Source organism: Podarcis cretensis (genome assembly GCF_951804945.1).
Source record: "Podarcis cretensis genome assembly, chromosome: 3".
Taxonomy (NCBI): domain Eukaryota; kingdom Metazoa; phylum Chordata; class Lepidosauria; order Squamata; family Lacertidae; genus Podarcis; species Podarcis cretensis.
The window spans coordinates 108716003-108730073 of NC_137172.1; the positions used below are offsets into that span (position 1 = coordinate 108716003).

Genomic DNA, 14071 nt, shown 5'->3' on the forward strand with positions numbered 1-14071 from the left:
TCAACCTCAACCTGTTAGCCATCATCCATCCTCCAACCGCCAATTTGATGGTCTGGATGCCACCTCAAGCTTTATTTCAGGAATAATGGAAGTGAAACATTTCAAACTCCTCCTTGCAGCTGCACAGGAAGGCAGGAGGCATGCTGCAGCTTCTTCATGTCATGCTAAGCTATGGTTTCTATGATTTTAATTATTGATTGATTGATTGATTGGATTTCTATACCACCCTTCATCCAAGGATTGCAGGGTGGTTTTCAATATAAAACACAAAAATACATACCATAGTAACAAACAAAAAACAATAACTCCCTGCTCCCACAGTTTAAAAGGCTAAACGTGGCCAAAGCATACCTTTCCTGGCCAGTTTTCCTATAATGAGTCAGTTTTGCAATGATCATAAAAGCAACATAGGCCCAGTCTTCTTAGGACCATGTCAATGAAAACATTTTTAGGTACACCAGTTACCATGGGATTATCACTGAAGGCTGATCCCAATGAAGATTTTTTGGGTGGCTGGGCAAAAAGATTGAAAGTTGGTTTCACCGGATAATGAACTCGAACTCATCGTGTTTTCTGTTTTGCTTTTAAGGTGCTTCCAAATCAGAATTAACTGGGTCCTTTTGAAAATATGGTTTGCTGCTACATGGTGAAGTCTGAACAATGGTAAACTGAACAAGACCAGGGTATAACTTGAGACAAAATATACCAAGAAGTTTGTCTATCTTAGGGCAGACTGTTTCAAAACCACTTTTCTCTCCAGTTCCTCCAAGCGTTAAATATCTGCTCTAGTCATTAGATGCTTGCTGGGAAGATTTAGCAAGGCTCAGCTGGTCAAAAGATGTAGAGGGGTGTTTCTTCTTAGAAAGGAAGACCCCTTAATGTTGTGAAAAGACAACACTACAATTTGTGATTTCTATACTCACCACGCCAGCTTCGGGATTTCTCTTCCTCCCATTGCTAAAAGTAGAAGCCAAGGTTGAGGAGCAGCTTTCATCATACAAAGCCGTCCGGCCGTCGTTAATAGCTGAATTGATGGAGATGGTCCACATGCTTGATGCATAACCGTCACAGTTGCAGTCATCGTAGCTTCCTCCATCTCCAGAGGCCCACACATAGATGCTTCCCTTGCCGCCTCGGCCCTGTGGGAAAGGGGAACTCAGACTTGTCAGGTTCAGGCTATATACATAGGCTCATGTTATTGTGGAGCAATATTGTGGACACAGGTGGCGCTGTGGTCTAAACTACTGAGCCTCTTGGGCTTGCCGATCAGAAGGTTGGCAGTTTGAATCCCCACAATGAGCTTCCATTGCTCTGCCCCAGCTCCTATCACTTTCAGTTCAGCAGTGCATTAACATTCCCGATGTGTCTCTCTTGCTCAGCCCATTTCAGTTGCGTGGCAAGTTCCCGCCTCCCCCCAATGGAAATAAAGACAAGTGACAACATTGGATTAGGTTAATGGGCTAAAATTGGCCACAACTTTATTGGTTACAGGTAAGAGCGGTATTGGCTTCGGCATTGGTCCTATCCAACTATCCAGCTTCAGCCTGTTTGCATGAAGACCGGGAAGGGTTAACACCAGCAGGGGGAGCCCTGCTGATGCACATCAACTAGGTACTCCCCCAGGGTCACCGCTCGGGGGCATACTTTAGGACCTGACCTCCATAGGCTTCGGATGAGGCAACACCCCCCGGAATCCTTTACCGGACTACCCTTCAGTAAATGGGGGAGGTGATAGCGCTCCCCACCACCACCACATCTGCATAACAATACCTCTACCAATGCCTAACCACCAAAACCACAGGAGTTGTGATGATTTGCTATGAGGTAGGCGAAAAACCAAATGGCTGGTGCCAATTTGCCAAGTGGAAAAAATTCCTACCAGGCCCCTTAACGGCGACTAAACGAGGTCCATAGCAAGGTCAAAGAGAAACCTTAAAGGGTGGGTGGGTGGGAAACAACAGCAGCTGCACAGGCAAAAGAGGGAGATCCCAGGGCTGCGCTTGCCTTAAGTGAGGCAAGCCACACACCCCGAGCCAGCCGATTGGCTGACGCAGGGGATGACGCGGCCCGAGGATTCCCCTGATCACGCGGGGGCTGGAAACAGCCTCCGCGTGCGAGATTGGGGGCGTGAAGCCCGCAACCCCACCTCCTCCTTATGTCGGAAGTGGATTTCTCATTATTAACATGGGGAAATGCAGATAAATTCACAGCTACCCAAAGTGACAAATGTATTGAGTCCTACACACCTTTCTTTGGGGCAATTATCTTGTCTCAGGATGTTCCCCTTTAAATCTCTATTTTCTCAGTACACAAAAGAATTTCCCAGCAGTTAGTAAGACATGAGAGAGAATCGATTCCAGGGATAATAGGAACAGAGCCAGTGTTTTGTTGTGACGGACACAAGTCCACTTAACCTGCTCTGCCCTTTGGTTATCTGGCAGTCAGGCGCAATTGGAGAGTTTATGCTCGAAAGCGTCCCTGGTTTGTTAAGAAGGCTGAGTAGCTTTGACACACATATGTCTGTTTTGACAAAGAAAAGAGATATGATAAAGCAACTCTACAATAGACCAGGAGTGGGGAACTGGATCTGGCTACCCCATCTATCAGCAATCTGACATCACGATGATGTTTGATGGCCCATTTTCATCTGCACCTTGAAATTCAACTATGTTGGGTGAGTGACGCTTTGAAGCCGTGACAATCAGCTGATCATCAAGGCTTCACAGCCCAACTGACAGCTCTCTGCAAGCACTGATGATCAGCTGTAACTAAGCCTGCAGCCAGAAGTTCCCCAGTGTTGCAATAGACAAAAATGATGGGGCTCTTTAAACAGGGAAGGGTGGGACAGAGAGAGCTAAGAAGAGCGGTAGGATCACCTAGCCAGAAATAATTTCTGTGTCCTATCAAAGGCTGCTTTGGGCAGGTCACCATCATAGACTGAGGGTCTAATGAGACAAGATGCCCATTCACACAATCAGCAATTGTTACGACCCAAATAAACCATCAAATATTTCAGACTATTTAAATTTAAATTTAATAATAATAATAATAATAAAAATAGATTCCGGTTCAATACCACAGCCTGGAGGATGATGGAAGCATTCAAATTGATCAAATATACATTCCCATGTACCACCAACTGCTCCCGAAGTGGCCTAACTTAATGTATGTCTGAACATATATTGAATGAAAAAGCACATACTCATTTTTTAAAAATCTTAGATCAGGTATGGTCAAAAACTCTGGAAAAATAAGAAAAGTTCATCGACATACAATCATGCCTGGAATGTATACGTGTGTGTGTGTGTGTGTGTGTGTGTGTGTGTGTGTGTGTTTCTCAACTTCATAGGTTTTTGGTGGGTGGGCAATAAGCCAATGTTATAATAGGCCCCTTGCAAGAGCTCCTCTGGATTTTAACTAAGAAGCTGTGCAAAAGGGAATCAAAACCTAATTCTGATTTGAAATTGCAAATGGAAGATAAAAAGCTCCTGCTGTTTTTTCTTTATAATGGCAACATAAAGCATCTGGATCATTTTTATACAATTGTAGGGATATGATCTGAGTGTGTGAAGAAATAGAGCACACTGCTTATACAATGATAAGAGCTTCTAATTTGTGGAGGCTCCTCTGAATAAAGCATATATATATATATATATATATATATATATATATATATATGAAACTACGTACTCCTCATTCTTGGTGCCTCTTGTTGGACCCAAAAACATTCCATCTTATGTATCAAAACTAACTGATACAGATTCATTGGGTCAGATTTAAGAGCTGGATGGCAGAAACAAGAGCAATTGGTGGCCCAGACTTGCCAGCATTTGATCTGTATTAACACTTGCCAATAGCGCAAGTAAGGTGAAAGTGGAGAGGAGAAATGCAAAATAACCTAATTTAACAGATCTTCTGGAACAGCAACTGTATGTAAAGATGCAAGGTGAAAACTTCCAAATTGAGAGATGTGCTAGTCCAGGAGTGGCCAACTCTCAAGAGACTGTGATCTACTCATAGAGTTAAAAACTGGAGGGTTCAGGTCAAAGTTGTAGCTTCTTTGGGGGGAGCCAGTGATCTACCAGTGATCTATCACAGACGTCCAGTGATCTACAGGTAGATCACGATCTACCTGTTGGATGTGCCTGTGCTAGTCCATAAGAGCATAAACTTTGCAAAGGCAGGGGTTCTAAGACCTGTTGCCATCCAATCAATAATGGCCAACATTCACAAAGAAGCTGCCCTTCACTCACTGAAGACATTGAGGTAACACTTATAAGAAGGTCTGATCAAAGAGTAAAGATATAGATATATGAGATATAAATGGCAATGCAATCACAATTCCAGCTGTAACAGCACACCTGGGATGTCAACAATCACCAATAAGGTAAATGAAGGATCCTAAAATGGGAGAGAAATACAAGGTGTGACCGGAAAGCTCGGTGAATGGTCACAGAAATCGGACAGCAAGAATTATTTGAACATACCATCAGCATCGGAAACCAACAAAATGCTCACAATTGGGGGAGGAGATGAAGCTGTAATTCGAAAGACAGTGTATGAGTGGTTTAAGCATTTCTGTGAGGGACGGCAAACCATCGAAGATGACTCTGGGTCTGGCAGAGCAGACCATCAACGAGCAGAATGGCGGCAAATGTCAACAAAGTTCATGAGTTGTTGATGCGGAAGAATTGCATATTCTGCGTGAAATCGTCACTGAGGTTACTAAGTTGTCCCACCCTCCATATTCTCCCGATTTGGCCCCACCGGATTTCTTTCTTTTTCCAAGACTGAAATCTGCACTGAAAGGGCATGACTTTTCCAACATTTCACACGTCCAAGCTGCTGTGATGAGGGAACCAAAAGCAGTACAAAAAGAGGACTTCTCCAGAAGTTTCCAACAGTTCTACAAACGTTGTCAACCATGCATTGTATCAGAGGGGGCCTACTTTGAAGGCCTGTAAAGCATGGGTACGCAAACTTAGGCCCAGGGGTTGGATCTGTTCCAGTCACCTTCTAAATCCAGCCCGCGGACGATCTAGGAATCTGCGTGTTTTTACATGAGTAGAATGTGTGCTTTTATTTAAAATGCATCTCTGGGTTATTTGTGGGGCATAAGAATTTGTTCATTTTTTCCCCTTCAAAATATAGTCCGGCCCCCCACAAGGTCTGAGGGACAGTGGACCGGCCCCCTGCTGAAAAAGTTTTCTGACCCCTGCTGTAAAGCATGTATGTTCAAATATTTCTCGCTGTCCGATTTCTGTGACCATTCACCAGACTTTCTGGTCACACCTTGCATTAGGCTGCCGCTGGACTTGAAAGATATATGAATAATCTTGGGTTGACATGCAGAGAAGCTGCATTGAGTTCAACGACACTTACTCCCAGGTGAGTGGGTTTAGAACTGCTGTCTGAATTCATTTTAATCTTAGCTTCTCAGTGACTTATTCAGTGACTTGCATAGTTCTATGACATTGCTACTCGTATTTCCTAACTGCATTTTTGTTCACCTTTAACAATGACAAATCCAGTTGCTCATAACTGTGGCTAAAGGAAAATGAGAACAGCCATTTATTTTTTAACACCTGGGTTTTTCCTTCCACTGGAGAACCCAATTACAATGCCTTGATTAGAACATAAATTCTTAATACTTCCCTCCAGGCAATTTCCACCTTTGCAGAATTTTTTATGCCTTAGGCACAGCCATCTTACTGAGGCAATATAACATTCACTGGCAATGCAGGAAGGAAGGTACAGATGACATAATGCAAATTGTGATGAAGTTCAGACCACAGCCTTAGTAAAAAAAGTTTGATCTTTTTCCAAGAGTGACTTCTTTTTGAAAAACCTGCTGATATAAAAAGCCAACCACACACACACACAGCAATTGGCTGGTTGAGAACTTTTCTCCTTTAAACAAGGATAAGTTGAAACTGGATAAACACTGTTCATGAAGCCACAAATATATAAACCAAGACAATATAAGCAAGTTCAAAGATCTTGGGTGTAACGTAAAAATGGAAACAAAGTTGAAGAATCATCATGCTTACAAGGCATGTTTTTCTTCATTCTTACAGAGCATCCTCCTCTAACTTGGTGTCCTATAGGTGTTTTAGATCAGGCATAGGCATAGTTTTGGGACTACAACTCCCATCATCCCTAGCTAACAGGACCAGTGGTCAGGGATGGTGGGAATTGTAGTCTCAAACATCTGGAGAGCCGAGTTTGCCTATGCCTCTTTTAGATCACAACACCCAGGAATGATGGGAGCTGTCCAAAATATCAGGAGCACAACTTGGCTGAACCTTGGCTTCTTCTGAGCCCCTTCTCGAATACTGAGAAGTATCATTTTCAGTTTAGCAGCGCATTAACATTCCCGATGTGCCTCTCTTGCTCAGCCAACATTTTAGTTCTCATTATTTATTCACGAGTAATCAAATTTGTATATTAAATTCCAGCTCTGGTTGGCAAAGGAAGAGTCCTCAATGTTTATTCACCTAGGAGTTATATTAAAGATCCATGGCATTTCTGTAGAATAATTACTTTCCTATTCTGAAAATAGTCCTAATTGGATTTATATTATGCATGTAACAGAGATCTCAACTATGCAGAGAGGGAGAAAGAAAGGGGGGGGATCCCATAAAATTAGAATGCGAAGGGATACAGTTCTTAAAATAATAATAAACTTCATAAAAAATACACTACTTCTAAAGTGTGCAAAAAAGACTTGTTTTCAATTATTTTTCTTCTCCAAGGATGCTAAGTGAACTCACCAAAGCTAGGATGCTACGTGAATCCACCAAAGCTAGATTCCAAAAAAAGAATGGACTATTTCTTTATCCGATTCAGACAAACATATGCAACATCATACATAGATGGTAAGGTATAGATCTAAGAAGTTGTGGGATTATCCAAAGGTCTACCTAGTCCAGCAATCTACTCCCAAATGAGGCCAACCAGATGATTTAGGGAATCCTACAAACGGATGGCATTTGTCCTCCGTCCTGCCTCCCCCCCAGCAGCTGTTATTTATCAGCCTACTGTATCCTTTACTGTCAGGGAACTACCATCAGCTCAAAGGAGAGAGATAGAGGGGGAGTTGTGTTACAGGGAGCCTCCGAAAATCTTGTGAAGCAGTTCCTCTTCCAGCGAGGAGGTAAGCCCCACCTCCAGTGGAGAAGAGGTGCAAGGACCAGAGGATGCTAGTAAGAGCCTTAACACCGCACCTGAGCAAGCTGGAGAGGAGGGAAGCACGCCCCTGCCCTCGCCCATCATGTGCAGTAGCTTGAGGCGCAGGGAGGAGTGGAAAAGGCTGGGGGTGACGAAACTTTTATGTTGGGGGAGGTACAAAAACAGACCACTCCCGGATTCTGCTAGCGATTGAGCCAGGCATAAACTTATGATGCTCTTCACTGTAAATAAAGGTAAAGGGACACCTGACCATTAGGTCCAGTCGTGACCGACTCTGAGGTTGCGGTGCTCATCTCACTTTATTGGCCGAGGGAGCCGGCATACAGCTTCCGGGTCATGTGGCCAGCATGACTAAGCCACTCCTGGCGAACCAGAGCAGTGCACGGAAACACCGTTTACCTTCCCACCAGAGCAGTACCTATTTATCTACTTGCACTTTGACATGCTTTTGAACTGCTAGGTTGGCAGGAGCAGGGACCAAGCAACGGGAGCTCACCCGTCGCGGAGATTCGAACTGCCGACCTTCTGATCGGCAAGTCCTAGGCTCTGTGGTTTAACCCACAGCGCCACCCACATCCCTCACTGTAAATAGTTTGCACCAAAGTAAAAGACAGGTCGGAGACCTGCCTAGTTACTCTCGAGCAACCGCAACCGCAACAGCCATCTGACATTTACATATGGAGTTCTCTAGGTTTCCCGTTCCCTCCTGTTCTCTGAGAGCATAAACAAGCATGCAGAGGGAAGTGATGCAGTTGACAGTGTACTCAGACTTTCAACAAGGTACCTCACCAACGACTCCTGAGTAAGCTTAACAGGAATGGAGGAAGAGGAGAGGAATTAGTTAAGCAGCAGGGAGCAGAGGGGAGGAATAAATGGAGAGTTATCCAAATGGAGAGCTGAAGAAAGTGAAGCCCCTCAAGGACTGGCATTTGCCCAGTGAGGTGGGCAGGTTTGCTGAGAATACTAAATTGTTCAGAGTCACAAAGGAATCACAATGAGAGATTGTGAAGAGTTCCAATGGGGCCTCTAAAAAGTGAGTGAATGGGCAGTAAACTGACTTGGACCTGGGAGTTTGAGCCATGAAGCTCACTAAGACAGTCAGAGCCTCCTAGCCTAACATAGCTTACAAAGGATATTGTGAGGATATGGGGAGGTTGAGAAACATGCATGACAGCCTGAGCTCCTTGGAGGAAAGGTGAGAGATGAATGTAAGAAGAAAATAAAATTTAAAAATCATACTTTTTTGATCCATTTTGGACTGGGGCTGGATGGTTGTTATCTAGTCCAAAAACTATTCTGAAGGGGTAGAAAACTTCAAAACTAATATCTGAACACCCCTTCCTCAGCCAACATTTCTTTCTTTTCTTTTTGTAAACTTTTCATTTATACTTTTCATATTTATACATTTCATTGATTTTACAATCATTTTGACATTTCAAAACTTGACCTCCTTCCCCCTCTTTCTGCGGTTTCTTAAATTTATTTTCAATATCTTCTGCATATTCAAATTAACTTAATTTGCTCATTTATCCATCTTTAAATATATACTCGTATGAAACTGCAGGTTATTACAATAATCCTGCCAATGTTCTTATATGTTTACAATTTATTTGTAAATATTCAATAAGCTATTTCCATTCTTTTATAAAAATTTTGTTATCTAGATTTCTTATTCTTCTGGTAAGTTTTGCCATTTCTGCATATTCCATAAGTTTTTTTATCCATTCTTCCTTTACTGAGACTTCTGCTTCTTTCCACTTTGGGGCAAGTAGGATTCTTGGTTCTGTAGTAGCTAGCTTATGTAAATAAATTTCTATACAATTTAGGTAGTTCTGTCCCTATAATTCCCCAAAGAAAAGCTTCTGTTGTTTTTTAAATAGAAGTTATTTTGAACATCCTTTTCAATTCATTGTATATCATTTCCCAGTTAGCTTTAACCTTACTACAAGACCACCATATCTCAGCCAACATTTAAAACCTCACAGGTAACTGCAGTTATTATTGAGATGTGATTAACTTGATAGCTGACTTTTCCAGATACATGATTATTTTGAGATAAAGGATTATGATCTCCATCTATGAGACTGCTACAAAACTGAGAATATTTTGCAGGTTGTGCTTTCTGTCTTTAATACCCCCCCTTTTTTGCCAGGTTAGTACTGCTGAAGCTTTGAAATGGAACATCGTAGCAGGGGTGCTAATTATCTGACTTTAGCAGCAACCACTGAGAGCTTTCCAAAGAAAAGAAAGGCTCGGATGTTTCTGTGCATAAGCGAAAGGCAGAAAATACAACAAAACAGAAGAGAAGAGCACCCAGGGGAAAATATATATAATCATAGTTCCCTTTTTTAAGAAGAAAATAAAGGTAAAGGTAAAGGTACCCCTGCCCGTACGGGCCAGTCTTGACAGACTCTGGGGTTGTGCGCCCATCTCACTTAAGAGGCCAGGGGCCAGCGCTGTCCGGAGACACTTCCGGGTCACGTGGCCAGCGTGACATCGCTGCTCTGGCCAGAGCCAGAGCCAGAGCCGCACACGGAAACGCCATTTACCTTCCCGCTGGTAAGCGGTCCCTATTTATCTACTTGCACCCGGAGGTGCTTTCGAACTGCTAGGTTGGCAGGCGCTGGGACCGAGCAGCGGGAGCGCACCCCGCCGCAGGGATTCGAACCGCCGACCTTTCGATCGGCAAGCCCTAGGCGCTGAGGCTTTAACCCACAGCGCCACCTGCGTCCCTTAGAAGAAAATGCTTAGGAGTAAATCCTACAGAAATCCAGAGTGGAGTCCTTAAGACAGTTGGATGTGTTGGCTATTTGCAGTTTAGTAGCGCTGCAGAGAGCTTGCTGGGGAGACCATGCATAACAAGGAACTCAAAAATAACTTTAACAAGGTTTTAATAACAAAACAAAAACTCCTTTTACACTAAAGATAACAACAACAAACATGACCCATGACCCAACCACCAACCCATCCCCCAGGGTAAAGGGAGAGCTAGGTGCTGCTCTTTATATACTATATCCAATTGCTGACACAGCTTAATTAACACAACCTAGCAGCACCTGCTATGTTTCACAGCTGTAAGACTGGGTCTCGTTATTTGCCCTGGCCCTTAAAGACATACACAACTTGTGAAACAATAATGAACCTTCACTTTTTAAAGTGACCATTCAACAGGATGCTGTCGTTTAAACCTCCTTCCAGAAACTTCTGAAGCTCAGTGATGCCAAATGCATCGCTCTACCTTCCTTTGGACCACCTCAGTGAGGCTGAGGGTGGGGGTCTTGTCATCTGGCAGCGCAGCCCAGGACCTCCATACACACTGCCTAGGCTAGCACCCCAGAGAGGTCACTTTGGTGCTGCGAATGCAGCTAAGAAACAACACTGGAGGAAACCGTTACGGGTTACCGGTCTCTACAGCCACGGCAAGTGCTGTGATTCTCCAGCGGTGTGACTTCGCCCCCGGAAGTGAACTCGATTTTCTCAAGAGACAGACTGACACCAACAACAATAGTTTAAAGAAGTCCCACATTTGTCATTAATAAGACTCATAACCAGGGGTGTCGTTCCCACCCTGGGGTTGAGCTGGGCACATCGCAGCCCCACCTTTCTGGCTGTTCATGAAGAGGATACAGTTGTACCTTGGTTCTCAAACTTAACCCATTCTGGAAGTCTGTTCAACTCCTGATACCATTCAAAAACCAAGGCACGGCTTTCGATTAGCTGCAGGAGCTTCCTGCATTCAATTGGAAGGCAGGGCAGACGTTAGGCTTCCGAAAAGCATTCGAAAACCAGAACACTTACTTTCGGGGTTTTGGCGTTTGGGAGCCAAAACGTTCGAGTACCAAGGCGTTCGAGAACCAAGGTATGACTGTAATGGAAGACCTTCTCGTGTTTGATTTGGCTGCCAGAACAGGTCACAAAAATCATAACGGATTTCAGTTGACTAGTTTGTATTCCAGACAATGTTGAGCCCTACTCAAACAGTTGCCTGTATGCTCCACAAAATGGGAGGACAAGATGAGAGGATTGAAATAGTCATTTCTATGGAATCCTGCACACAATATTTGTAATCCAAAAGTTGCTGAGTAAAGCTCTTTCAGAATGGACTGGAATCCAGAAAGGTTTAGATTAGCTTGCCTTTTAATACAATTTGCAACAAATTGGGGAAGTTCACACTGTGGAAGTTCCCCATGTTTCATCCCTGACACCTCCTTTGTCCTCCTCATGCCATTGTAGGCTGTGCCAGTACAAAACACTGGCTTGAGAGCAGTACATGTGAAAAGGATCTAGGAGTCTTGGTTGACCACAAACTTGACATGAGCCAACAGTGTGACGCAGCAGCTAAAAAAGCCAATGCAATTCTGAACTGCATCAATAGGAGTATAGCATCTAGATCAAGGGAAGTAATAGTGCCACTGTATTCTGCTCTGGTCAGACCTCACCTGGAGTACTGTGTCCAGTTCTGGGCACCACAGTTCAAGAAGGACACTGACAAACTGGAACGTGTCCAGAGGAGGGCAACCAAAATGGTCAAAGGCCTGGAAACGATGCCTTATGAGGAACGGCTAAGGGAGCTGGGCATGTTTAGCCTGGAGAAGAGGAGGTTAAGGGGTGATATGATAGCCATGTTCAAATATATAAAAGGTTGTCATAAAGAGGAGGGAGAAAGGTTGTTTTCTGCTGCTCCAGAGAAGCGGACACGGAGCAATGGTTCCAAACTACAAGAAAGAAGATTCCACCTAAACATTAGGAAGAACTTCCTGACAGTAAGAGCTGTTCGACAGTGGAATTTGCTGCCAAGGAGTGTGGTGGAGTCTCCTTCTTTGGAGGTCTTTAAGCAGAGGCTTGACAACCATATGTCAGGAGTGCTTTGATGGTGTTTCCTGCTTGGCAGGGGGTTGGACTCGATGGCCCTTGTGGTCTCTTCCAACTCTATGATTCTATGATTCTATGATATCAGCAAGGAGCATGGAATGGGCTAAGATTTACGACTCATTAGGGCCGAGCTATTAAATATATTTCTGCCATGCTTGGATATTATTAGCAGGTTAAGTTCACCGGAATAGATGTGAAAAGGTTTTTAGTGAGAAATCATCACAGACAATAGAAAGAAATTATTCGGGTGGAAAATGAGCAATTGTACAACAGTTCTGCTAGATCTCCCTAGATTTACTGTGCAGCCTAAATAAGTTGATATACTATCACTGTGACGATTGTAGGGAGAGAAGCTACTCTTAACAGCATCCTAAGGACCAAACCAGAATACCATGATTAGCAACCACATCTAATAATAATAATAATAATGCCAGGCAAAGTCCCTGCCCCACCCAGTTTTCATTAGGAGCACATAAAGCAGGCAAAGATCCTCTTGTGTGGAAATTAGAATTAGAAAAAAGTTCCCATTTGCACCTATGGGAGCTTTTCTCCCAGTGCTGTCATTCATGGTGGTGGTGTGAAGGGTTAAACTTCCCCTCCCTGTGTGTTGCAATCTTAATACAACAGATGTAATTGCTAACTTTGCTATTAACGTAGCACTTGTTTTAACACTAAGCAAGCAAGTTAATCAATCTAACGTCATTTTGGTTACCCTTGTGATGGCAATTGCAATGAAGAGGGATGGGTGAAAGGAAAAATAGAAAAATCACTAACCAAATTAGTGGAGCAAAAATTCTCAGTAATTCTGAGGGTTGGGTTTATTTGGAGCAGCAACGGCAATCTCTCTCTCCGTCTCCCTCTCTCTCAGTGGCATAGACTTAAATGGAATAAAGAATTAAGTAGGGAAGATCCTTCAGCCAATTTAGTGATATATAAGATCAAACACAGTTCCAGGTTTGATCTTCTCTGTTAGTGAATTGATTATAAGGACCTTCCCTGATCACAAAAGGTCAGACATCACAGGGACATGATAAAACTGTTTTAAACCAGACACATTACCTTATTCACACCATCTGCCATGGCCTGTAAGGTGAGCTCTCTTGGTCCATCCACAGTCTTACCATTATCGGTGGGGCCCCAGCTGGCACTGTAAATGTCTATTATTTGAGGCATGTGGCTGATCGAGGAAGCTTCTATGATGTCTGTCATAAACGGCTGATCCAGCATTCGGATGCCTGTGGATTTAAGCAACGTAAATGTGGACAATGAGTGGAGGAAACAGGTCTCAAGGTCACGAAGGTCTTTTGACACGCATAAACCCTGAACACCAAACTTGGATCCGCGTTGTCTTTCACAAAACATGATCTCATACACAACACTGGCAGAGGCAGGATTTAGTTCTCAATTTTCTGAATGCAAAGCTTGGCAATTAAAAAAAGGTAATCCAAAAGCCTGGCTGGGTCTTAATGGAAGGTAAGGTAAATGTAAAGGATCCCTGGACAGTTAAGTCCAGTCAAAGGCAACTATGGGGTGCAGTGCTCATCTCACTTCAGGCTAAGGGAGCCGGCGCTTGTCCACAGACAGCTTTCCGGGTCATGTCGCCAGCATGACTAAACTGCTTCTGGTGCAATAGAACACCGTGACGGAAACCAGAGTGCACGGAAACACCGTTTACCTTCCCGCCACAGCGGTACCTATTTATCTACTTGCACTGGTGTGTTTTTGAACTGCTAGGTTGGCAGGAGCTGGGACAGAGCAACGGGAGCTCACTCTGTCACAGGGATTCAAACCGCCAACCTTCCGATTGGCAAGCCCTAGGCTCAGTGGTTTAGACCACAGCGCCACCCGTGTCCTTAATGGAACACCATTTACCTTCCTGCCACAGTGGTACCTATTTATCTACTTGCACTGGTGTGCTTTTGAACTGCTAGGTTGGCAGGAGCTGGGACAGAGCAACGGGAGCTCACTCCGTCACAGGGATTCAAACCGCCAACCTTCCGATCGGCAA

General features: G+C 43.8%; 1 protein-coding gene across 1 annotated transcript in view; it reads right to left on the bottom strand.

Moving 5' to 3' along the window:
* Positions 1-14071, bottom strand: part of PCSK2 (proprotein convertase subtilisin/kexin type 2) — a 130987-nt gene that overhangs the window by 10794 nt on the left and 106122 nt on the right. The window contains exons 8-9 of the mRNA XM_079969865.1: positions 13123-13298; positions 924-1139 (exon numbers count right to left, since the gene is read on the bottom strand). Coding sequence (XP_079825991.1) covers positions 924-1139; positions 13123-13298 — 392 coding nt within the window. The remainder of the gene's footprint in view (positions 1-923; positions 1140-13122; positions 13299-14071) is intronic.